This window comes from Pseudonaja textilis, chromosome 2 (genome assembly GCF_049901715.1).
Source record: "Pseudonaja textilis isolate UNSWEBS1 chromosome 2, rPseTex1.2, whole genome shotgun sequence".
Lineage (NCBI taxonomy): Eukaryota > Metazoa > Chordata > Lepidosauria > Squamata > Elapidae > Pseudonaja > Pseudonaja textilis.
The window spans coordinates 198466268-198493329 of record NC_141991.1 but is presented as its reverse complement, the minus strand read 5'-3'; the positions used below and the strand labels follow the sequence as shown (position 1 = coordinate 198493329).

General features: G+C 35.4%; 1 protein-coding gene across 6 annotated transcripts in view; it reads right to left on the bottom strand.

Moving 5' to 3' along the window:
• AOPEP (aminopeptidase O (putative)) overlaps positions 1 to 27062 on the bottom strand; it is a 200943-nt gene that overhangs the window by 133523 nt on the left and 40358 nt on the right. For all 6 annotated transcript variants that reach the window (XR_015742201.1, XM_026703889.2, XM_087926808.1 and 3 more), the window contains exon 6: positions 7567 to 7756. Coding sequence is in view for 5 of the 6 variants with exons in the window: in XM_026703889.2 (XP_026559674.2) it covers positions 7567 to 7756 (190 nt within the window). In the remaining variant the exon portion in view is untranslated. The remainder of the gene's footprint in view (positions 1 to 7566; positions 7757 to 27062) is intronic.

Here is a 27062-nt window from a genome sequence, read left to right as displayed (position 1 = left end):
TATTTTAGAGGACTTCATGCTATTGTGGTTTACTATCTTACGGTCAGGGTAAACACTGCAAAAATGCCCTATTTTGAAAGGTTTATTCTTGTAAAGATAAGAGAACTGAATCACAAGATGATGTTGTGCTTCACTGTAAAGACATTCCTAATCAGCCACTAACAAGTCTTCTTAGGCCATTTTGTTTTTTGTTTTTTAAAAAACAAAGTTTATTGAATATACAACTAAAATAACGAACAAACACATACACAACATAGGAAAAAATGAAAAGAAAAAAACACAAAAAATAAAGAAATAAAAGCAAGCAATTCCATTATTAACAGTTTGTGGTTCCTTATTTGTTATCATTATTGGTGTCACATTTACAAGTAAATCTTAATGCGAGTATGTAATTACTACCTCCTTTACAGTTAACATTATTTACTAATATATTTCCTATCTTTGTTCTATCCAGTCATACCAACATTCCCAGCTTTTGTAATATTCTGATGATTCTTTATCCTTAAGTGCTAAGGTCAATTTATCCATCTCTGCACAGGTTGCTATTTCTGAATAATCATTTCCTCTGTTGGAATATCAGCTTGTTTCCAACACTGTGCAAAGGCTAGTCTAACTGCAGTAAGTATGTGCAATATTATATATTTAGCTTTTTTAGAGAGTTGTTTATCAAATATCCTTAATAGAAAGAATTCTGGTTTTAATTCAATTTGCTCTGCCGTTATTTCCTCCAACCATTTTTTGATTCTGCGCCAAAATCTTTGGGCTTCGGTGCAGGACCACCACATGTGAAAGAATGTTCCGTGTTTCTTTTTACATTTCCAACAATTCGGATTCATGTTAGGAGACATCTTCACTATTCTCGAAGGGGAAAGATGCCATCTATAAAACATTTTATAGGCATTTTCTTTATATGTTGCTGATTTTGTGATTTTATTATTCCTGATCCAGACCCTTTCCCATTCTAATAATACATCCAATATTTCTACTCCAAGCTGTTATATTGCCTTTGACTACTTCCTCCTCTAATTCTACCTCTAATAAATAGTTATAAAATTTGGTTATATTTTTTTTATCTGGACCTAGTAAGATTTTATCTAATTGCTGTAACTTACTGTAAATTCCAAAACTTCTTTTATCCTGCCTGTATCTATTTTGAATTTGCAAGTAAACCCACCATCTACCTGTAGCCCTTGTTCTTGGAGATCTTGCCATGATTTTAAAGCTCCTTGTGCAACCAGAAGGTCTTTGTATTTTATCATCTTGTTGAGATCAAAATTAACGCCTCCATCATTGAGATCCAAATTGGGATTTTTAGATAATGTTTTTTCTTTATTTTATTCCAATTAGCCAATAAAGAGTCTCTAATTATATGTCTGTGGTAGTAGTTCTGTTTGGTTTTTCCCATGTCCCATAAGAATGTATGCCACCTCCTCTGTAAATCATGGCCTTCTAGGAATAATATTCTTTTATTCGACAAATTTACCCACTCTTTCAGCCATAGTAAAGAGGCTGCGCTATGATATAATTCCCAATTTGGGAGTGCCATTCCCACCCTGCTCTTCATGTCTTGCATTGCTTTTAAATTTATCCTCGATTTTTTCCCTTGCCAAATGAATTTTGTGATTATCCTATTAAGTTCCACAAAGTAGTTTTTATGTATTTTTATTGGTATTGTCTGGAACAAATAAATAAATTTAGGGAGAATGGTCATTTTAATGGTAGCAATCCTCCTTAGTAGAGAGATTTGCAGTTTAACCCATAACTCTAAGTCTTTTTTAACCTGTTGTAGTAATGTGCTATAATTATTTTCCATTAAAGTTTTACACTGAGCCGTCAGCCAAATTCCTAGGTATTTAATTTTTTTAACCACTTGTAGTCCCATTGCCTTTTCCAATTCTAATTTCTGTTTTTCTGTTAGGTTTTTAGTTATTAATTTCATTTTTTCCCTGTTAATTTTAAGTCCTGCAACTTTCCCAAATTGATCTAGCTCTTTCAACAGTTCTTGACCTGTTTCAATTGGGTCCTCTATGAAAAAGACCATGTCATCCGCAAACGACTGCAGTTTATATTCTTCTTTCTTTATTTTTAAGCCCTTTATTCCTGGATTCTGTCTAATTCGTGTGAGCAGTGTTTCCAAAGATAATATGAAGAGCGGGGGAGATAATGGACATCCCTGCCTAACTCCTTTCTCTATTTTTATTGAGAGTGTATACTCTCCATTAATTATAATATTCGCCTTTTGTGAAGCATGAATTGTAGTCACGATGTTTTCAAATTTAGTCCCTAAATTCATATTGTAGATTTGTTGAATTTGAAATTACCAATTTAAGTTATCAAAGGCCTTCTGTGCATCCAAGAATACAAGGGCTATTTGTTTTTCCAGATGGGCTTCATAGTATTCCAAAACATTTAACACTATTCTTAAATTATTCCTGATTTGTCTATTGGGAAGAAATCCATTTTGGTCTTTATGTATATATTCATTCAGGATTTTTTAAAATCTGTTTTCTATAATTGAAGTAAATATTTTGTAATCAGTATTTAACAGAGAAATTGGTCTATAATTTTGTATGAGTCGTGGATCTGAGTCTTCTTTCGGAATCAACGAAATTAATGTCTCCTTCCATGAATCCGGCATTTTAGCTGCAAGTAAAACCTCGTTATATACTTCCACCATGAGGGGTCCTATTTGTTCTCCTACTACCTTGTATAATTCCCCTGGAATCCCATCAGGCCCCCGAGTTTTGTTATTCTTTTGATTTTCTATTGCTATTTTCAGTTCAGACCACGTAATATCTCTAATTAGCATTTCTTTCATCTTATCCCCAATTACTTTATCTTTTGTTACACCCAAATAATTTATTATCATATCCTTGCTTACCTCCTCCTTTTTATAAAGGTCTTCAAAGTATTTACATGCAATTTTTTTTTTGGGGGGGGGTTCTACTCCCTGTTGGGCATCCCCATTTTTGTCTATTAATTGGTAAATTAATCTTTTCTGTTTTCCTTTTGTGAGTTTATAGGGCAACCATCTTCCTGGTTTATTAGCCTGTTCAAAGAATATCTGTCTAGCTATATTCAACTTTGTGACCATTCCTTCCTGTTCAATTAGATTTAGTTTGTGTTTAGTTATTATCATCTGATTTTGCAATCTAGAATCCTTTGGACTATTTTGTAACTGCATTTCTAATTCTTTAATTCTTTGTTTTAGTTTATTTTGTTGGGCACATTTTTCTTTATTTCTCCTGGCAGTATATGATATCGTTGTGCCCCTTAATACTGCCTTCATTGTATCCCAAGTATTTTGCTTCGTAGTTGCCTCATTATTATTTTCTTTTAAAAAGTAGTCTAATTCTTCCTTAAGTCTATTCATAAACTCTTTCTCTTTAATTAGCTGTGTATTTAGTGTCCACCTTTTCCTTGGCTTTTTCCTACCTTTCCACACTATCTGAATTGCATTATGATCAGCCCATTCATTAGGTAAAATTAACTCATTTGCCAACTCACCATTCATCCACACCATATCAATTCGTGTCCATGACTGGTGTGGGTTAGAATAAAATGTAAATTGCTTTTTCTCCGGGTTTAATTTTCTCCACATATCTATCAAATTTAATTCTGTCATCATTTCCTCACCTGTCTTTGGTAATTCTCTCTTTTTCCTCTCCCCCTCCCTGCCCCCCACTATGATCTTTCTGATGGTCCACAATGGCATTGAAGTCCCCCAAGATACAAATATTCCTTTTTTCTAATCCCACTATTTTTTCATGTAATTGTTTAAAAAATTCTTTTTGATTATCGTTGGGGGCATAAATTACTACTAATAGGATTGGGGTTGACTTAATGCAAATTTGTAACACCAGTATTCTTCTGCTGGGATCTGTCCAAATTATCTCTGTTTCCATATCCTCTTTCACATATACTGCTATCCCTTTCTTTTTCCAGAGGTCTGCTGGTGATGTATACAGATTCCCTAACTTGGGGCATTCTAAATATTTTTCATCTACCTTCCTTATGTGGGTTTCTTGTAAACATATTATATCTGCATTTTGTTTAATTAGTTTAGTTAATATTATTTTCCTTTTTATCCTAGAATTCAGGCCATTTATATTAATTGATAATATTTTCCTTTCCTCATCCATTATCTAATTGAGTCTTGCTCTTTGTCTTGTAGTTACTCCTGTCTCTTTGTAGCTGATAACGTGTCCTCGGTTCTTCTCTCTCTTGTTGGGATTCCTATCTGTATTCTTTTGGTAAACCCGATCGTCTTGCAAATTTGATTGTAGTTCCTCTTATATTCAATTCTTCCAGACCTACAAATTGTTCATAGAATTCTTGGGCTTTTTCCACGGAGTCTACTCTAATTTTCCTTTCTTCCCATGAGATTAACATCCCTTCTGGGATTAGCCATCTAAATACAATGCCTTTTTGACTTAATTGGTTTGCCAAAAACTTGCAGTCTCGCCTTTGTTCTCTCACTCTTCTTGGGATTTGTTTGAGCACCAAGACTTCTTTTCCTTTATATGTAATTGTTTCGTCTCTAGATATTTTGTATATAACATCCCTGACCTTTCTTCTGGCAAATCTTACGTGAACCTCTTTTGGGTTTTTATGACGTCTTGCATAGTTTGTACTCACTCTATAGACTTCGTTCAACTCTTTCAGAATATCATTCTTATCTTTTTCCAACAATTCTGCTAATATTCCTGCTATCACTTGTTCCAAATCCTCTTCTTTTGATTCCACTATATTCTGGAATCTCAAATATGCTGTGGCCTTGTCCATTTCCAAATAGACCAGGGAATCATCCATTTCTTTGCTCACGTTTCTTAGTTGTTCACCAACCACTTCCAGATTCTTCTCAGTTTGTTCCGTCCTTTTCTCAACTTCCTTTATTGTTGATTCATTTCTCTCTAGTGCTTGCTGTATTGTTCCAATTTTATGATCTAACTTTGAAATATCTAATTTCATTTCCGCCTTTAAATTCCCCATCTCTTCTTTTAATTCATTTGTATCAGCTCTTGTCCCAGTATGGTTTTTCGTCATTATTTCCTGAAGCTTCAACATAGATTCTTGTAAGGTAAGGAGAGTTGACTGAATATTGGCATTTCGTGATAGAGGGTTGTTTATCTCCAGATAGTGTTTCCTCAATTGTCTTTTGTGCCATCATTGAGGGCGATGCCACCACAGTTGTTAGTGCTGGAGTAATCTTCTTCCCAGATTTAAGTGCTGTAGTAGTTTTAGAAGTCATTTCTTGTAGGATTTGTTTCTGTTTTTGTATTATACTAAATACGTTATCCCAAATTAGCATTCGCTTTCAAAAATATCGAATGGAAGTGTCCACTACCCTAGTTGATTAGTATATTATTAAACTAGTCACTCTTATCAATATAAGTATTCTCCAAACAATTTTAAAGTTAAATTAGAAATACCTGAATTTATAAATCTTAGTATTTATACCGAGTTTCCACTATTAAAATTCTAAGTACTACTAGTCTGTATATCTATAAAGGCTATGAAATTCCTAATCTAAATATCAATATTTAAAAATAGTATTTTAAATGTTTTAAATGTTTACAGGTCTAAGTGAAGAAATATTAACCTTACTATACAACAATTAATTATTTAATATATAGTAATCACAGTTAACCACAACTAATTATTTAATCTAGTATAATCAACACATGTAATCAAATATCAATACTTACGTAGTTAATTATCATCCCCTTGTTTCCCTTATATATTAAAATCAGATGTGAACTTCAATGTTTGCTAATATATCAACTAAATCAAATATAAGTCACATTTACCACATTCAGATACCAGGTGAGATGAATAAAGGGTTGGTATTAAAAGATAATTAGTACAAACAGCAGAAGGTATAGGTGCAGAGTATCTTAATATAACTATTCAATTCTTCTCTAAAGTCAAAAAGTTCAGCCACGAAACACAGCGGAAGCACAGTATTGCTGAGTAATGTCTCTGGTTTCACAGTCTCACCGCACCCTCGGCTGTGACTGTTCCTCCTTTCGTTTAAAACTCCTGTAGATCAATCTCCAAATTTCCTACAGTCTCTTCAATTAATTAGGTCTCCTCCTCTTATTCTAGCTCCAAACCAATAATCCAAAAAGAGTCCCATAAGTTATTAGATTTCGTCCAGAGAGAATTAAATACGGTAAGACTGTTTGTTTCCTCACTTCTGATCTTCCCCCGATCTCAGGTTCATTAGTCCAATTTTCCCAGAGTCCACAAACCAAATCTCTCACACTTCGTGAAAGCTAAATTCGTTGCTTTTTTTTTTCCTGGTTATTGTCAGTTACACAAGCCTCTCCAATTTGCTTATGTTCTCTATCTGATCACTCATGTCCTTACTCTCTTCCATCTCACGAGCCCTTTTGCTTTCACCGCCACTCATATCCGCTTTGGCCACTGCTTTTGGGCTTCACTCCAGCTGATTTCCTCCAATGTTCAACGCTCAATCAAGATCACAAATTCCTTCACTCGCACTCCTCGTTCACCACAATCTGTCACTCATTCGCTTCCTCCTGTATATGATGATCCGGACTTCAGGACCACCATTACTGGATGGTGGTCTCTTATTGTCAGTCTCTACAGGGTCTCTCTACGTCACGATGAGAGTCACCTTCTCCACACCGCAACTCAAGCCTCCCCCCACCGGCACATTTCTCTACGAGATACGTGCACCCCTAAGGGTCACCCCAACAGCAAGAAAAGGTAGCATAAAACTGAGAGCGAGCTTCAGCACCTCCACTTGGCCATACCTCGTCACTGGAAGTCCCTTCTTAGGCTATTTTGGCAAAAGAATTCTATGAGTAATTTCTAACCATAAAGTTTGTATTTATATTTTGGGCAATTCTAAGATGCTTGCTGGATAATCGTGGGAGTTGAAGTGCACACATCTTGTGAAGATTGGGAACCACAGTCTAGATGTATGATCTACAATTAACTTAAGTAAAATATTTGGTGTTGCCTAATCCAACAAAATAAATCTTTTAGGTCTCTAGAGTATATTATTATTGCAAAACTCAGTAGTGACAACTATGGCATCTTTACAATGGACTTTGACTCACAGAATTCCTGGACCCACATGGTTATAAGAAATTATAAATGGGGTGCTCTTCAAACAATTTAACAACAGGTTCTCTGCCTGTTGGTGGGTGGTATGGCCATGGTGGGTGTGGTCTAATCAGCCTCCTGCACCATCCTGGTTGCTCGATTTCCTTGAGACTCAGAGAAGGTGAAAATGGCCTCCCTGGGCTCTGGAGGCTCTCTGGAGGCTTTCTGGGAGACATGTTTTTTGCCCTCCCTGAGCCTCCACAAGGGCACTGCACTTACCTGAGATCCAAAACAGGCCACCTGGGGAGTCCTGGGAGGGGAGGGGTGGGCGGGAACAGCCAGGGGTGGGATTTGCCAGTTCACAGAACTGACTATAAAATTAACAACTGGTAGCAGCCTACCCCTGGTGAAAAAGGGACCATAGTTGCTACTCTCAGCATAAACTAATGGTTGCCCTTATTTTTTCATTAAATATTATTCTAACTGTACCTTTTGTGCTGCCGACCAAATTGCATCTTCTAAGTGAGTAGCAAATCCTTCACTAAGCCATTCTTCTGTCCAGTCACGTGCCCCTATGGCCAAACCAAACCAGGCATGAGAAATTTCATGGCACAGTCGTGTTCCGCAAAGGTTGCTTTCTCCAGATAATATGCTCTGTGACAGGAAGATGATATGTGGGCTGCAAAATATGAATAAAGGAGAAAGAGCAATGTATACAGCACATATTTTATTAGTCTTGTCAGCCTGTTATTACCAGTACTATATGCATGGTATGCCATGACAACTAGTTTATAGCTCAGACATTTTTAGGAATTAGGTTGCACTTTATTGTTTTCTGACTGGAATTCCAACTACATATTCTGCCAAGTGTTTGTTTCATCAAATGTCTATTATGTCTGTAATAGGTAACCCAAACCAACGTTTTGTATTTTTCAAATTACAAGGCAAATTTATTTCAATGGAAGCATTTAGACTTAAACAAAGGCTAGATATAAATGTCCACAGGTATTCTTAGCTAAAGATCAAAACAAGTATGGGAGGAAAAAAACAGAAGAGTGGATCTAGTAAAAAAATGCTGAAAACTATAACCTAGAACAAGAGTAAGTAAGCCTTCCATAGCCCATATTTTATAATCGATATTATTCTTTACAAAAATATGCTTTTAAGATGTTTGTGTAGTCAAAAAAGAAGAAATTGTCATTCCAGCAATAAGCTTCCTATTCAAGCTGTATTTTCTCCTTGGTATTAATTCCATAAAATTATTTCTGTAAAAATGCAAAGGTTGCTTTGGATTGGATAGTCTTTGATATGTTTCTGAGAAACATATCCACATATGCGTATCTGAGGAAAACTATAAGAGTAGCTGCTCTTTGGTGGAAAGTTTATAACACAAATATCTGTGACATTTACTAGTATTAGAGGTGGATATGAGAATTATCCTAAAGATAGGAAGCCATAGTCTGGATGGAAAAATGTCAAACAGATTGGCACCAGATTGGCAAAAGAGATAAAGCGGTATGCATTCCCCTTATTTATTCAAACTATATAGAATATTTTTATGGAAATAGTTAATTTGAAGAAGCTGAGTGTGGTTTTAAAAAATCAATAACCTACACAATGATGACGACACTCTTGGATAGCTTCAAATGCAAATCATCTGCAAGATCCAGTAATGAAAGTGGAGGAACACAGTAAAAAACAGGACTAAGATTAAATGTAAGAAGACCAAAGTCATTACAACCGGCCTTAGAATACTAAGGGTAGCAATAAAATGAACAAAAACATCACCGGAAAGAACATTTTTTTTTCACTTGCAATTCACACACACACACACACACACACACACACACAAATATAACAGGTTGAAAGAACAAAATAACCAAGTAAAGATGAAAAAGAAAAAGAAAACATCATCTCCTCAAATCACCCTATCCCCAAGGTCTGTGAACGCAAAGGTTTCTTTAAAATCACTTATTTGCCATTTTCTCAACCTAGTACAAGATAGACTTATTGAATTAAAGAAAGAATGCAGTATGAACTGCAGACTTTCCTCACATTTATTATTACATCTTAGATTAATCCTTCTTTTAGTCCTACTAATGACATTTGGCATGAATTTAAAGTTGCTTTGCAGAGTGATGTTAAGCAGTATATAAATTTAATGATAAATATATTTCCTTTCCTTGATGTAGCACTACATCTAATATATGAATGTGCTATACAGGTATTTAATGTGTGTATGTTATAAAACTATAATAGTATAAAACTTATAGAACTATAAAAGTTATAGAATCACAAAATGACAGAATTGCAGCAGAAAAGGCAAAGCTTGCCAAAAAAAATGTACAGTAGTTTTAAAATAGTATCCTTATCTAGTATTTCCAAATACTGTTGAAACAGTGTTTTAAAACTCATGCTATAATGAACCTTCACACAGAAAGAGGCCAATACATTATCTGTCAAATTGTTTTAAGAAACAAGTTTAAATTTAAGAACTGAATTTAGCAATCACAACATTCCATATGAAAAGCAACAGTTTCATTTTCCTCGTGTAACTAATTGGACCAATATACTTAATATTTAAATTTTTATTCATCTGGTTCGTATAAATCCATGTTTAAACACAGTTCTGGTTTCCTGAAAATTCTTCCTCATCTAAATCAATATCATAGATCAAATTTTCCTAGCCTTTACCACCCAGCCGGACACAAATGCTACATAGCAATGGCTTTCAGTCTTAAATTACTTCTAGCTTCTAGTACTATCTGATAGAATTTATTCTGGCTAGATTCTGCTGATTGCTTAAAGTTTCTTTCGCTACTTTACACAAATTCTCGTCATCTCCCAGTAGGATTCCCTCAGATCGAAAAGCTTGCCCATTCTTGGTTCTGCCTCCTTTGGCCATCAACTTTTTCAATCTGTCAATTTGAAGTTCTTTCTCCCACAGCTTCCAAAATGACAGGGTACCACATACCTTAAAAATGTCAGATTCTAACCTATCTGATTACTTTACTAATCTGGCATTGTAATTACTTGCAAGATATATTTTATGACACCTAGAAACAATGCTTGTCCGTGCAACCAGAGCACAAAACTTTCTGTACAAGACTAGGTTTAGTTCAATACTAATTCTTTAATCTGAATGTCAGCACTGGAAATCAGCCAAGCCTGCAGCAAAACAGGAGGGAGTATGGTAGGGGGAGTGTACAGTTGTTGAATTTCAACATCTAGAATGTAGCCAGTTGGGAAAGTTGAGCCAAATTATTTCTTAAGGTGAGGTTTGACCTTATTTAGTTCATATCCTTTCAGCAAAGTAGAGGGTTCAGATAGATAGGCTCTTCTCTAAGGAAGTCTCAGGGTTCCAGACAATTCCAGGTATATAGCAAAATGGTTCAAAACATAACTAACACTTTGTTTGTTTGTGTAAATTCATTCTAATCAATTCTAGTTCCAGTATCTTATTGTATCTTCTGCTAAAAAGGACAGTAAGATGCAAAGAAGTACATTTTTGTTAAACTTTAGAGAGCAAGAATATTTACAAATTCTGTTAAAAATAAAATTTTGATTAGTTTTCCAGAAAGTGGGAAAGCAAAATTCTCTGGAAATAGTTTTAAAGGTGGAAAACAGGTGAAAGAGAAATCTGAAACCAAATGTGCTTTATTTGCTTCAGGGAATGTAAAACAATCCCAGCAGGAAATGTAAGTCATTATCGTTCACCCACATTTTACCCTAAGCTTCTCTAAATTAATTTCCACCCAAAATTCCTCTTAGCTTCTAGTCTGTGCAAGACTCATACAGCAGATCAGTCACATGCCATAATAGCCAGCTTCCTACTATAACTAAGCACATCTAAGGCAGTGGTCATACGTCTTAGATTTTAGGACTTTTAAAACAAAGGAACTCCTATGACATAGGACAGTATTACTTTTCTTGGAAAATGACATCATGCAAGTACATGAAAACAATTTGTAAATAATACTTTTATTAAACAGTACAATTAAAAATATAAGAACTAATAAAAATTAAAAATAATATCGAATGTGATATATAAAAGAATAGAAAGAAAAATAGAAAGTGCAGAAAAGGAAAAAAAATGGAAAGAGAAATAGAAAAGATAGAAAAAATAAGGAAAGTAAAAGAAATATGTAAAAATTACAATTTTAGTAAGTCTCACCCTCTCTTAAATCCTGGGCCGTAACCTTTCTCTCTGGGAAAGCTCTGTGTTACCAAAAGTCTCCCTTACTGCTCCTGCAGGTGCACATTCCAACATACATCTCTTAAAAAATAATTAAAAAAAACATCTTCCAATGAAAAGCATTCTTATAACTAATTTCAGAATCTTATTTCAAATCCAAATCCAAATCTTAGTCTGTTTGTATCTGTCCAAAATCAATGTTCTACTCATCCTTTTACTTGGTTGGAATCCTTCAACTTCCAGCTGCTCAACTCATTGAGCTGATCACAAAATCGCATTTTTCTGAAATCTACCCATGAGGAGCAGCTTTCTGGAGGACACAAGGGCAATCTCATGATCTCACCTTTTTTGGAGAGATTTCATCTGCCAGAATTCAGTATCTGGCCATCCCTGCAATGCCACCCCTGCTCCTTCAGAAACATCTAGATTGCCATTAATCCTCATTGAAAGTCTGAAACTAGAAATGTTGAGGGAATGAACTATATTGCCTTTTCTTTACAAAGTGACGTTCCACAGGGCTGTCCTGCACTTCCTCAAAACTGATGTCAAGAACCATAGAAAACGAACCACATAGTTCAATGCAGTGTAATATATGGATCATACAAGTACAAGTTAAAAATCTGTATAGGTGTCTTGTTTCCATCTTTTCAACATATTTCATAAAATATATTCTTAAGATATTACCAAGATGCTATAATCCATTTTTAAAAACCTCTTATCCAACCCAGCCCTTTCCTCAAAAATGTAGCAACATCCACACTTCTCCTTAAACAGGTTTCTCTTGCGGCATCTGCTTGCACAGCCATGTTTGAAAACCTATGGTTTCAACTTGCTGAAAATACACACATCCAGTAACCAAAAAACACATGCATCCATGATCCACTTCCCACTCAAAAAAAAAAATCAAAAAAGGTCAGATTCTGTTAAAAGAACTACAAAAGATACTACATGAGACTGAAACATTAACAAAGGAATAGAATCACAGAGAACAAGCAGCAAGAATAAACAGCACCTCCCCTAGACTCTACCCAAACTACCATAAGTCAAATTATGAAGAATAAAAAGAAAGTACCGAAGGCACAGAAGCTAAAACACATAATGACACTCCCTTTTAGTACAAACTCCCCCACTGAGAGGACTAACTACACAACTTGGTGTACTGCTTTGGATACTTTTAAGTAAATGACCCCTAACTGTGGTCTACACAGCACTACAAAGAAATGGCCCAGAATGGATCAAGTAAATAACATTCCAGACATACTGCTGGCAGCCTTTGGGCCATTTGGCTGAAACTGAACAGAGGAACTTAGGGACTAAGAAACAGACACATATAAGGAATTTGCACTTTAAGTATATCTTGTATGGCAAGGAAAAAAATTAAACTAAGCTTATATTTTCAGGTTCTTGATTCCTAGTTCTTAGATTTCAGCAACAACAAAAATAACACACTGTCTGTTATACTGAAATAAAAGAAGCAAAATTACAGGGATGTAGGATACATGACCTGCCCAAAGTCTGATCAGCAGAAGAAAATTTAATTTTGAGACATCCTCTTCATCCTGCAGTCCGTGCAGCCGCATGGTCAGATTTGGTCCCAAATCTAACACTGGTCTTCCACCCTGGTCCTACAAAGCACCCCCCAACACATACACACAGAGGATCTCTCTCTATCAACTCATACAGATGTCCCAAACCTTCTATTGCTTTAATTTGCTGCCCTAAAAAGCTCCAGAAAGCCTCAAAAACTCCTTCAGAACTTTCATATACCCATAGCAACATGTTCAATGAACCGTTGCTAAGGCCTGTCCCAACCATACATATCTGGCATTGGCACCCTAACTACAAAAAGAAACCCCCTGTAGTAAATCCACTTCCCTCTACTGTAGTTTTTAAAAGTCACTTGCTGTTGCTTTTCATTTTCAACTGAAATATTCCCTCTTCCCACCACCACTATCATGTTGTTTCTTTCAACGTGACATTTGTCCTTCAACAGCATTGGGAATTTTCTGACTTGTTTATCTTTTATATTCTTCTTTCCACTCTTCTAAACTCTGTAGAGTTGTTCATCAAGACACTTTGTCGTGCTGTTGTTGGTGATTATAAGTTAATTATAGGTGGATAAATTTGCTGACAGTAAATTAAAAAGGTCTTTAAAATATTACTGAGTCCTTCTCAGATTGTTCCAAGAAATGTTTGATCATTCTGGTTTGGTATAAAACTAATTCTGGAGAGATCTCATACTGAAGTTATGGGATGAGTTGGGGAAACCCAGTATGACTGTTGCCTTTTGTTGTCTTCAGCTACTCCTCATCTTTTCAGCATTTGCTTTCCCCTCCTTTCCCTTGGTTGTCACTATAATGTGAACAACTCCAGGCCTAAGGAGAACGTCTATTCCTACTTCCTGCTTCAACAAAGCCGGCAAAAAGAATCTATAGTACTTAATTATACTGTTTCTTTTATGTATAAAGAATCATGGTTACCCACAACCATTACTGATTGAGTTAGCTGCATGGGTCTTGCTTAAGAGTTGACTGGACCTTTTTGCAAAATACAGTTTCTGGTTCATATGTAATCACAATCAGAAACAGGTCCAATGAAACTATTGACAGCTGAGTTGTTCTCCTAGCTGCCCTGGTGTGAAGAAGAAAAAATATGAGATTTTCCTCAGGTTCATGGAAGCTTATGTAGCCAAATATGACTTGACTACCATGTTTTCTAGATGGAATGTTGGCCTCTCCCAACATTCTTTTATGGATAAAATTAAAACTTCCTTTTAACACTGAATATAATGAGTGTCATTAACTTGTTTCTTTGGTTAAAGTCAAAACAAGTATGATTTGACCAACTCTTCTGAAACCTGGGAGAGCCTCAGGGTGCTATGTTTTCACACTTTGAAAGACAGCAAGAACCCAAATTGCAAAACTTCAAGAACAGGTCAGAACAGGTTCATGGGTAGAATAAAAAGAACTGAGAACCGCACCTTGTTTTTAAATGTAGCTATAAATGCATGCATGTGTGTGTGTGTGTGTGTGTGCATACACATGTACATATGCATAATAGCTACATATAAAATATCTATCTGTCTGTCTGCAATTTCTCACAAAAAGTTGGACTTTGGTAAGGCTTCACCTTCCAACCCATTCAAAGCAAATTAGCATCTACATTAGTATCTTTGGGTTTTTAAATGAAAGCATATCTCATCTGTTCTATGTTCTTTGCTTCAAAAAATAGCCTTAAAAACCCAATTAGAACAGAGCATGAAAAACTGAGAATTAATTCTCAGATTCACTTTTCCAATTTAATAGATACAAAACTTAGGAGTCCTCTAAACATATGTTAATGTTTAACTGTGAAATCAAATTAATTCAGAGAACATATAAGACTTCCAACAGGACTGAGATGTTTACTGAAAATACCTTGTAATAATTTCTTCAATTTTTGCGTGTCTTGCATATTTCACTTTTCCCAAATAGTACAGAATGTTTGTGATCACTCAAATCAGTATTTTTCCTGAAGCAGTTCAGAAAGGCAGATTCAGGAACATCCTCCACAATCAAGGAATGCGTTCCTATAATTCTGGTGAGATTAAAATGCTGCTGCACATTACATTTTATTTTACTTTTGTACAGATAAATGCAACCATTTTGCTTCTAATTAAAACTATTCTGGATGAATTTAATGTTAGATATCTTCTAGAGACATCTAAGACTTAAGCTTCAAAATCTAAAATAGTAATTATTTTACAAGAAGTAGAATATTTATCTCCCCCAAAATATTAGTTTCCTGCTCATAGTATATTGAAAATTATATGTGGTATTTGTTTACATCCTTACATTTTATTTATTTATTTATTTGATTTGTCAATCACTTACAAGATAATAGGTATAATATAAACATGAATAAGAATGCAGGAAATAGGTATGAATAAATGGGGACAATAGGACAGGGACGGGAGGCACGATGTTAACGTATGCACACCCCTAATAATATAATCATGGTCTGTGATTATAATTAATTTAATATTCCTTTAGTTTAAATTTAAGTCACATACAAAAACAGTTTAACTCCATGAAAGTTAGCTTCCTTTAAGTCATGCTTCAAGAGTAACATAACAGATAATATAATTAAAAAAAAACACATTAGACTATGTCATATTTTGCAGAACTTTTTTTCCTTTTAAAATTCTGGCTTCTTTATGAGATTTTTTTTGGGGGCTGGGAATTGCAAGATATTGAAACAAATGCTAGAAGACATTAAGCATGGTATCAGGTAGACAATTATCCTGTTATTATCTGTTGGAAAGGTATAGATAGTCCTCAACTTACAACAGTCTGTTTAGTGACTGTTTGAAATTGCCCCTCTGAACAACATGTGTAAATTAAGCAATTACAGCACAAGAAAAGCAATAGCATTAGAACTGGAGGTTAATATCATAGTCTCACAGTTAGTGAAAACGTGATTGGGAAGAACCCATTTTCTACAAATATGGAAGAGATTAAGTAACAACATCAAATGAAAATGTTCTCCTGGATGTAATCAAATTTCTTTGAATCTAAACACCACGTGTAGCAAAAAAATGTTTTCTAGAAGAAAAGGTTACAATATAAAGAAGCAAATTTGCAACATTCCTTATTTCAGGCATATGATTCGCTTTGAAGTTAAGGAAGTCATTTCTGTAAAGCTTGTTTTGAAATGTTAACTCTAAGCTTTAAAATTGTGCCTTCTATTCCAATCAGCAAGAGTATTTTGCTTTCGTATTTTTGGATATTGCACATTACTATTCCTTCCCTTGGAAATTCAGGTAACATTTCTCTTCTTATCACTTCGAAGTTTCAGTACAAGCTTATCTTTCTTTGCTCCAGAACACCTGATTTTCTCAATCTAAACAAGCAATGATTGTATAGATTGCCATAGTTTATCATAATCTGAAAAACTGATGGAAACCAGTTTGCAAAGCTATTGCGTTGCTATCCTACTCTGAACTGAACCTACTCTGAACTCTTCTACTTCAAGCAGAAAGTATTTGCCTTTTTCCCAAAAATGTCTATGGTTGTGTGCTATACTATACTGGCAATTTACACTATGCTGTAAAAGCACCCAGTTTATTAATTATGGATAATACCTTGTAGATAAATCGACTCATACATTAATTTACACAAGCTGTATCCTAAGCAGCAGGTTTCCTTCAGAAGACAAGGTTGGAAAAAGACTAATTTTTTGGATATCTTTTCAACTATTCAGGAGTAGTTCTGATTCAGAAATAGCTCCTTATATATTAGAACAGGAGTGTCAAATTTAAGGGATGCTTACATCTGGCTTGCGAGGCCACCCTGGAAACAGTGAAGGACCAGCCCGTGATACCTCTGCCAGAGAAAAAGGAGCTCAGGAGGGCCGCGCGTGGCCCTCCCGAGCTCCATTTTCAGCTGGGACAGCCTCCTGTAACCCTCTGCCAGGGAAAATGGAGCTCAGAAGCCCATTTTCTCTGGCAGAGTGCAAGGGCCACCACAGGCGCCCTGACATGAGTGACATCAAGCTGGCCATGCCCACACTGGCCACACTTCCCCAGCACCCCCCTCCCGAGGTCAAACACAACCTTGATGCAGCCCTCAATGAAATCGAATCCATGTCCCTTTAGCAATTCTATGCAAAAACTAATCATGAATAAATAGCTCCCTTGAAATTATGCCAACGTTTAAAGAGAATCGAATGAGAATCCCAAATTTTGCCATTCATTAGGAAGAAAAACATGCTACAATTATTCTGTATTTCTGTGATTTGTTTGGCAATTAGCAAAATAACAAGCCAAATTATCACCATAATACATTGCAATTGCACATCCTTTTTCATACACTATGTCAGTTAAGACTATTAATCTACCAAACGTACACTTGTCTACACAGATTTATGTAGTGCCCAATTAGGGCTTCTAATAAATTAACTCTAGAGATACTGCATTTAAAGCACATGGCAATCTTTTATTGCAATGGATCCAGCTCAATAGAATATTTCAGTTTAATATTAATTTTTGGAAAATATGCAGACACTTAAAATACAGAGATTTGACTTACAACCATTCCATTGACTTACAACATTACCAACCGTTTGAAGTTTACTGTGGCATTGAAAAAAGTGACTTACAACCAGTTCTCTGACTTAGCAGCATACCCATTGTCATGTGATCAAAATTCATGCGCTTAGCAACCTGCATGTATTTTGACAACTGCAGTGTTCCAGGGTCACCACTAGTAATTTTCCCAGATTTCGATAGGTAAAGTCATTGGGGGGATGCCAAATTTGCTTAACGACTGCAAGGTTCAGTTAACAATTACAGCAATTTGCTTAAAATCATGGGAAAAAAATGTAAAAGTCTTGCACAGCAATGGAACTTCTGTTCCCAATTGTGGTTATAAGTCAAGGGCTATCTGTAACTACAGAGAGTACTGAATTTTTCTTAATTTATTTAAAAAGAAAGCTCTATTTGAATACTCAAATACAGCTCATCAGTCTGGAACCCACTTTAGGTATCTGATATTAGTACAGTTGAGAAAGTCCAGAAATATTTCACAAGAAGAGTTCTCCACTCCTCTACTCATTGTAGAATACCTTATGCCACCAGACTTGAAATTCTAGACCTAGAAAACCTTGAATTACGCCATCTTCGGTCTGATCTAAGTATGGTATATAAAATCATACATTGCAATGTCCTACCTGTTAATGAATACTTCAGCTTCAACCATAACAACACAAGAGCACACAATAGATACAAACTCAAGGTCAATCGCACCAAACTTGATTGCAGGAAATACGACTTCAGCAACAGAGTGGTCAATGGTAGAGTGGAATACTCTACCTGACTCTGTAGTTTCTTCCCCAAACCCCAAAAACTTTAACCTAAGACTGTCTACTATTGACCTCACCCCTTTCCTAAGAGGTCTGTAGGGGGCATGCATAAGCGCACCAATGTGCCTACTGTCCCTGTCCTATTGTTTCTTTTATTTTTTCTTATATGTACCCATTTCATATATTCATAACTATGTATATACTTATACCTATTATCTTGTAAGCAATTGACAAATCAAATAAATAAATAAAATAAATAAATAAATGCAGAGTTTATTGTTGTAAAAGAAAAAACTATGATAAAAAGAATGCTAGATATAAGATCAAATCAAGCTAAAAACTGGGCCCCTGCTAAGAACTTAATGCTTTGTAAGTTTAAATTACAACTAAACCAATGTAGCAGCCTGACTACTACAATAGCCAGAAACACATCTATGAGAAGTTAATTTAATCTTTCAAGATCTGAACCCCCTAAGTTTCTCTACCATCAATATTTTGATCTTGGTCTCCCTTTAAATGGCTCACTGGAGGACACAGTGAGTAATGTCCTCTATTACCTCTACAGTTATAGCTAGGAGCCTTTCTCCAAGGAGAAAACTATATCAAAAAACTAGCAATAGATCACAATTAAGAAATGTTTCCCATTTGCAGTCTTTGTTTCGTAGCATTATTTCCACAAGTCTACTAACAATCATAAGGTGCATAAATTTCTTATGCATGTCATACGTGTAATCTGAATAGTCAGGAATATGAATCTGAATAGTCAGGAATATGAGCTTTTTACTGATACAGAATTGTCTCTAGTTTAACTTTTCCCAACCTAGCATCCTCCAGTTGTGTTATGAGTGTAATTCCTAAAACTCCCTACTTGTATGGTCACCCCAAAGTATTTGCAATTCCACTTCCAATAAATCTGTTTCGATTACTGTTTCAACCCCTTGCAACTTTAGCAATTTCCAGGCTTTGTTCTCTACCTAGAACTGAATTAAGCCTTATCAGAAATACTGCTATAAATTATTTATACCCTGGAAAAAGCTTTTGAAAGCAAAGAAACAAAAAATGAGTAGTAGTCGTTATCTCAACTGCACAAAATTCGTTTCAACTTTAAGAAAGCATTAAAGAAGTATTATCACTGTCAAACTAAATTTACCTCGTTTACTTCATCTTGAGAACCAGACAATAATGTCTTGTTTTCAAGAAAAGCAGAGAGATTTCTTATTACTTAGTAAGTTAGTTCATATCTAGTTAATCTTTATTTTTATGCCAGCATATACTTCAGTAAGTAAATTGGACTACAGAATCCTCCTCCTCCTTCATTATGTGCATTATGCATAGCTGATTGAATCTTCTTCAGACTTTCAGGTTATTGAGGGGAGGTCAGAATCTACTAATCAGATGTCTTTTTTTCCGCATAAAACAAGCAATACAACGTCACTCAATCCATCTCGACATGCAAATATTTTCTAAGAACACAGTTTCTTATGCCCTCATTATAATGATTCAGACTTTTTAAACATCTACCTTAGACCTCCTCTGATTTTTTTACAATAAACCAATTTTACTATTATGTATGACTCATTTTTTTGATTTATCTGCTTCTGCAAACCATATGCAAACTGCACGGGATGCAAAATAGAATGCTTTATATTTACTGAATGAACGTTTACTAATTCTCCTTATTTGGGAGTTGCAAATAATAAAAAGAAAGACACATGGGGAAGGGGAACACAGAATAAGCAATGGTTTCAAAATCATTTTCTTAGCTTATTTTGTGAGACAAGTATACAAGCCTTCCTTTTTATGTGTATCAGTCAATAAGATATCTGTTGTGTGTTTTGCACAAAGAACAAAGATGCCTTTATCGATTCTTAAAGTCTGTAGGACAAACCATTCATGCTGTCAAACCCTCCCAAATCCCTTTCAGCAAATAATAAAATCCATCAGTGACAAATGTCAACATGCTAATTTGTTAAAGAAGGAACAAAAGCAACATTCAGGCGAGGTGCCTCATTTCATATTATATCAGCCCTCCAATTTGTAACAACTTCACAGCAACCCACATATTATGCAATTCTAGATGGAACAGTGAAGCAAATAAGGTCAGAAAACAATTTGGGTTCTGAACAAAATGTGAGCTTTAAAAGCTGAGATTTTAAAATAGTATTAACTAGAGAGTTCCAAAAATATAGTATGAAAATCTTAACTTTGAATATTATGCAATATACTCACTTATTAAATTGGAGGGTAATTAAATTTCATTTATAAAATCCATATTCTAAATGAAAATCGTAGTTATCAAAAGATGCTCGAGAAAAGTATTACCCTGGACGCTATACAGTTGCTTGCTGAAAAATTAAATTATACATATTTCCTATATACAGAAGAACATGTTGGTTGCCACATTCTTCTTATGAAGCCTAAGTCCTCAATCATGCTTATAAATTGTGACACAAAAATTTTATGAGAGTTAGGAATAATTAATATCTTTTTTACCATTGTATCTGAGTAACAGCATCATTTATGTAATACCAATTCAACTTGTGGTTTTTCCTTGACAAAAATAATAACTGTAGAATTTAATACTGATCATCAAGGTTTAACTTTTTCATAATGGCTAAGAAAATAAGATGCTATATCACAATTCGCCTAAGATGCTATATCACAATTCGTCTAATTTGATGGTTCAGTATGAATGAATATTTGTATGTAAATTCTAACGGGTAGAATCAGGTAGGAAGATATTATTACTCCATCAGATGTTTTTTTCAGGGGTTAACAAAATGTTAATGGTACACCCACAAACAGGACACAACTACAACAGCATTTTCCTCTCAACTGATATTAAGAATCTACTGCATACATTCCATTCTACTGATGATAAAAAACAGCTACCGATAATCTTATTCTCCAGTAATTAGACTACATCCTTCTTTGTTAACACTCCTGAAAACTATTAAGACATAATTACCTTAATGGCTGGTTTTAGGGTGGAAAAGTGTAAAAAAAGAAAAAGTAGGAGAAGCTGCTACAATATGTGTGTACATTTGTTTGCTCTTTAGGCATAAAATGAATGGCAATTGTAATTTGTTGATTCATCATGTTATTTAGTTTCTCCTTTCTGTTATCTTGTTTTTCTTCTTGTTAGGGAATTATTTAACCCCCCACTTAAAGACAGACAAATTGTTTAGCATCACTACATTTATAGATAGGCATTCCATACAAATTTCTGTAATTATTACTCACAGAGCAAAAGGAAAATGCAGTGTGTGCTGCCCAGAGTCACCACAGGATAAGCTATGTAAATTTATATATGCAAAGTCTTGAGGGAAGGGTTGTTTGGGAAAGTAGTAGTAGTACAGATAGTCCTTAACTTACAACAGTTCATTTATTGTTCAAAGTTAATCGTTATTGATTATTCAAAGTTTCAATGTCACTAAAAATGTGACTTATGACATTTTCCCACACTTATGACCATTGTACCCCATGGTTACAGGATCAAAATTTAGACGCTTGGCAACTGAGTTATATTTATGATGGTTGCAGTGTCCCGGGGTCATGTGATCCCCTTTTGCAGCCTTCTGACAAGCTAAGTCAGTTTCATTCAACAACCGTACTAACTTAACAACTGCGGCAATTCACTTAACAGCTTTGTCAAGAAAGCAAACTAATAAATGTTTTGCTTAGCAATAAAAATGTTGGGCTCAATTGTGGTCGTAAATTGAGGATTACCTATACATCTTCTCCTGATAATATTACTTGTTAGGAGTTTAAGTAAAGCTTCCCTTGAATAATTACAATGCCTGCTATATGAAGCTAACTTGACAGTAATAGGTATTAGTGTGCCCTTCTCTTCTTCAAGATTCTTCTTTCTCTTATTATTATTATTATTAATATTAATATACCACCTGTCCCCCAATGATTCTGGGTGGTTAGTCTATATATCTCTAAGATTAGTCTATAAATTAGTTTATATCTCTAACGTTTAGTATTCAAGTACTAAACAAGTCTGATCCTGCTCACTTCTCTTAGATCAATCAAATCAGTTAGATGCTAAAATATATTTAATGGGAATCACAAGAAAGGTTATACCATTGACATAAGTTGGGTCTTTCACTTATATAACTCCATAATTTGGCCATCCCGTGGAATTACCAAATGGAGGTTCTTGTTTGCATCTTATTTCTAAGCATTCTGTTTTCCTGTCTTCTTCCATTCTCCATTCCATTTCATTTGAACAGCTTTCATCTTTTTCCATAACACTGGAAAAAGTCCCTCCCTAAGGCTCCCCCCAACAAGTTATTTGAAACCATTGAAATTTTGGAGCTATATAGGTGACACAATGCTTGGTGTTCCGGAAATGGGTTCACTAATAAACTACAGAACAGTCTTACATTAGAAAGAAATTTTGAAAGAGAAATAAATATCACTATGTCACGAAATCACATTTTCAAAATGATAGCAATGGATATGTTTCAGAGAAAAGCAAATAATTTCTACTTTCAATAAATTATCCTACAAGGTACACATTACTAGGGCTGTACAAGCTTTTCTAAGCATAGAACAAGGACATATTCAGAAAAGTTTATGCAACTGAAAATGAGTACTGTGATCTACAATTATTCTAGACCACATAGAGCTTGCAATCATGTAAATGAAGTGTTTGAGGTACATTGAGAACTTCCATTATTGCTTTCATAGATTTCATTGTCATAAGAGACTTATGAATTATGAACCTGTAAGACAACATAAGCCTTTTACATTAATTTATGAAGTTCTACGGTACATAGTTGAACTCTGTAGAATATTTATTGCCAATCTTCTTGTTTAAAATTTAATCAAGGTAAACTAAAGTTCATTCATTCGCCAATTTGAATGCATTTTAAATAGAAAATAGGTTGAAACTACTAATATTATATTATATACTATATATTAACATTCCCCAACCTTTGTGGCTTTGTGGACTGGTGGGAGGGGGGGACGGTTCTGCACAAGTGGAAAGCGAGCGTGTGCACTTGCTGCTTGTGTAAGTGGAGCTGTGTGCATGACGTTTGCCCGCCGCTTCAGCAGCCAACTTCCACATGGGCCACGACCTAGTACTGGGTCACAGTCCAGGACTTGGGGACTCCTGCTATAGATTATGTCTTTCTGGATCCCAAGTTAATATATAATGCCTATTTTTTTTAAATAGTGTCCTCTTCCCAACTTTATTTGCACATGTTGTCAAGAGCATTCTGCCTCCCATCCCACAGGGTATACCATTTTTAGATTAAATGAAACAATTGTTTTCCGGGGGGAGGGGAGGGAGGGAGGAAGGGAGGGAGGAAGGAAGGAAGGAAGGGAGGAAGGAAGGAAGGAAGGAATGATTGTAGCTGAGTTCACATTGAACTAAGATATAATGGTGGATTTGGATAAAAGAAATCTGAGTTAAAATCTCCATTTAATCACAGAGATTACAGGGTGAGTTTGGGCCAATATTTGAGCCCAACCTACTCTCACTTGTACTGTAAATAAAATGAGAAGTGGTCCCATGTATACCACCTGGAGCCCCCAAAGAAAAACTGGGGCATACATGAAATAAATAAATAAGAGATAGAAGCAGTAGCAGCTTTTCCAAGGGGGATGGATCTTTTACTCATTCATTCCTGTTTTCTATACCGAACGGGTCATCCTCAACTTACAATCATTCATTTAATCACTATTTGAAATTACAACAGTGCTAAAAAAAGTCATTTATGACAGGGCTTTCCACTTAAAACTATTACAGCATCACCACAGTGACATGATCAGAAATTTGGCACTTGGCAAACCAGCACCTATTTTACAATGGCTGCAGCATCCTAGGTCCTAGAGGGCTTCCAATGAGCAAATTCAATTGGGTAAGCAGGATGCAACTGCCATGGTAAAAACATTGTAAAATTGCGTGCAACACACTCAATGTCTACATGGTTGGCAACCATTTATGATCATAAGTCAAAGGCCTACCTGTACTGTGTAGATCACTTTGACTAACTATATCAGAAACAGCCCAATTAACATATCTACCATAAACATGTATGTAAACAATGTTTTGTAATTATTACATGTCTTGATTTATCCTACTGAAATGTCACCCATCCATCTGCCTTTGTCTGTAATTTCAACCACTTAAAATCCATGTATTATTATAACTCTACACAATGAGATTGATTATAATTCCCTGAAAAAACCCAGATGGGTTAGTGGTTAGAAATTCTAGCCAAGCTTGGTGAACTTATCTGAATGGGAAGGCAGGAATGCAGTGAATGTCAACAATCATCTGTCATCAATAGACATTTTAAGAGTTAGAGATAAGAAGAAATTCAAGTATTATCTTCTAAGAGGGCAGCATTGCAAAAGAGCATAAGATTTGACTGAGGAGACATTGTGAACTGGAACTCCTGCTGACTTAGAAAGTGTCAACTATACTGTAGTATCTTTACATGCTACCATGTTTTGGAACACAATATAATTCTTTGCTAAATTTGTCCTGGTTTCTGTGGGAGCTACACAAGATATTAGGGAAAGGAATAAAATAACAGCCACCAGAATTGTACTTGCTACTGTTCTGTCTTAGACCAGGTATGTTCAACCTTTGCAATTTTAAGTCTTGTGGACTTCAACTCCCAGAACTGGGAAGTGGGAATTATGGAATTCTGGGAGGTGAAGATCACACGTCTTAAAGTTGCCAAGGTTGGACATCCCTGATCTAGACCTAAAAGTAAAGGCCTAATTGATTAATTATTATTTGGGGGGGGGGGACCCAATGAATTACCTGGAAGGCCTGGCCCAAGTTATCCATTTCATTATAATTTAAAGACGTACAACATTTTAAAAATAATTTTACACAATTATAAACAAATATACAAAATGATATATAATCATTCTATTTGACTTAAAGCTATACAATCCTGATTAGCATTTAGTTGATTTTGGGTAGTCAACCTATGTTCAGTAGTTTAAGAACCATTCAAAGTTTTGATGGACCCTCCCAAAGATGCTTATGACCCAATTTGAAAGTTATGACTACTGCATCCCCGTCACATGATTGAATTTTGGAAGCTGGACAACAGGCTCACTTTTACAGTCATTGGCAGAGTCCAGGGGCCATGTTACTTCCGATTTTCAGCAAAAACACCCCCACCCATTTGGCAAAATGAATTTGCTTAACATACAAATTATTTGCTTAATGCAACAAATAGCAATAGCAATAGCACTTAGACTTACATACCACTTCACAGTACTTTACAGCCCTCTTTACGTGGTTTACAGAGCCAGCATATCGCCCCCAACAATTTGGGTCCCATTTTACTGACCTCAGAAGGATGGAAGGATGAGTCAACCTTGAGCCTGGTGAGATTCGAACTGCCAAACTGTTGGCAACAAGCAGTCAACAGAACTAGTCTGCCATACTGCATTCTAACCACTGAGCCGCCACAGCTGTCATAAAGTCAAGTCCAATCATGTGGTGACCCACCTAACGACTGCAACAATTTATGACTATAATTCCAGGCTCAATTAAAACAAGGAATATTTGTAGCCTTAATTCTATGCATGTTTTTTTTTTTTAAAAGGTAGTAGGGCGATGCTAGGCTGGAGAAACATGAAAAATAGCACTTAGACTTATATACCGCTTCACATGCTTTTACAGTCCTCTCTAAGCAGTTTGCAGAGTCAGCATATTGCCCTCAACAATTTGAGTTCTCATTTTATCCACCTCAGAAAGATGGAAGGCTGAGTCAACCTTGAGCATGGTGAGATATGAACTGCTAAATTCCAGACAGCCGGCAGTCAGCAAAAGTAGCCTGCAGTACTGCACTACAACCACTGCGCTATTGTGGCTCATAGCTGCCATATTCCTCCCCATGTACATATTTTTCATTTCTTTTGCAAACAGCAGGGATAAAAGAAAAAGGGGACTAAAAACCCTGCAAATTAAGGATTAGAAATTGAGTAAGATTAACCATTGGTGCTGGACTTAGTGATTCTAAACTATCTAGGATTATTAGGCCAGGATAGGAAGCCTACATTTATTTCCAGAATAAATACAATCCAGTCTGCCAAGAGCAGCACTAGAAAGAAGTAGCCATGAAAGAAACGGAAGCCAAACATTCTAAAATTAAAACAGCAATCACATAAAGAAACAAAAATACATTTATAAATGGTTGCTTTAAGAAAATAGAATATACTTATATAAATTACCCACATTCTTACTTTATACACAAAATTAACACATCAGGGTTTCCTATGTGTTTCATAAATTGTTTCTCAATAAAGATATGCTATTACAAACCTAGCCATCATTTTAATGGGTATCAAATGTTTACTTGTTCCTGAAAATATGCATTAAGTTTGTGTGTGCTGAGGTCTATGATTGAATGAAATGGCTTTAATGAATGTAAACATACACTGCTATATAAACATTTTTAAAACTTAAAATCATCCAATCTAAACAAATCCTATATGTTAGCTTCCTAGTTAAGAATTCTTTGGCAACGTTCCCTTTCCATTTCCTACAGATATAAATCAAGGGATGCCACTGACCTAAGTCCAACTCATTTTCTTTACTTTAATTTAACTCAGTGTATATGTGCCCATATTGTGGATTTGAGGGAAAAGAATAAATATGTACACAAGTAGAATTTTAACTCTTTGTAATTTTGTTTTTCCTGTTTTATCACAAATCCATTTACTTAATCTAAACCTAGATTCTAAACAAATGTAAAAATCCCCTACATTTTATGAGGAAAGTATTCCAGGCAGCAGTAAAAAGGCAAAAGGGGGAGGCGTTTGTATTCTCCTTAATGAGTTAGACTACTGGGTCCTAACATAAGATGTTGTTGGGGTGGGATTCTACCAGTTCGCACCTATTCACTAGAACCGGTTAACATTCTAAGCAGTTCAGAGAACCAGTTGTTAGAAGAAATTACTGGTC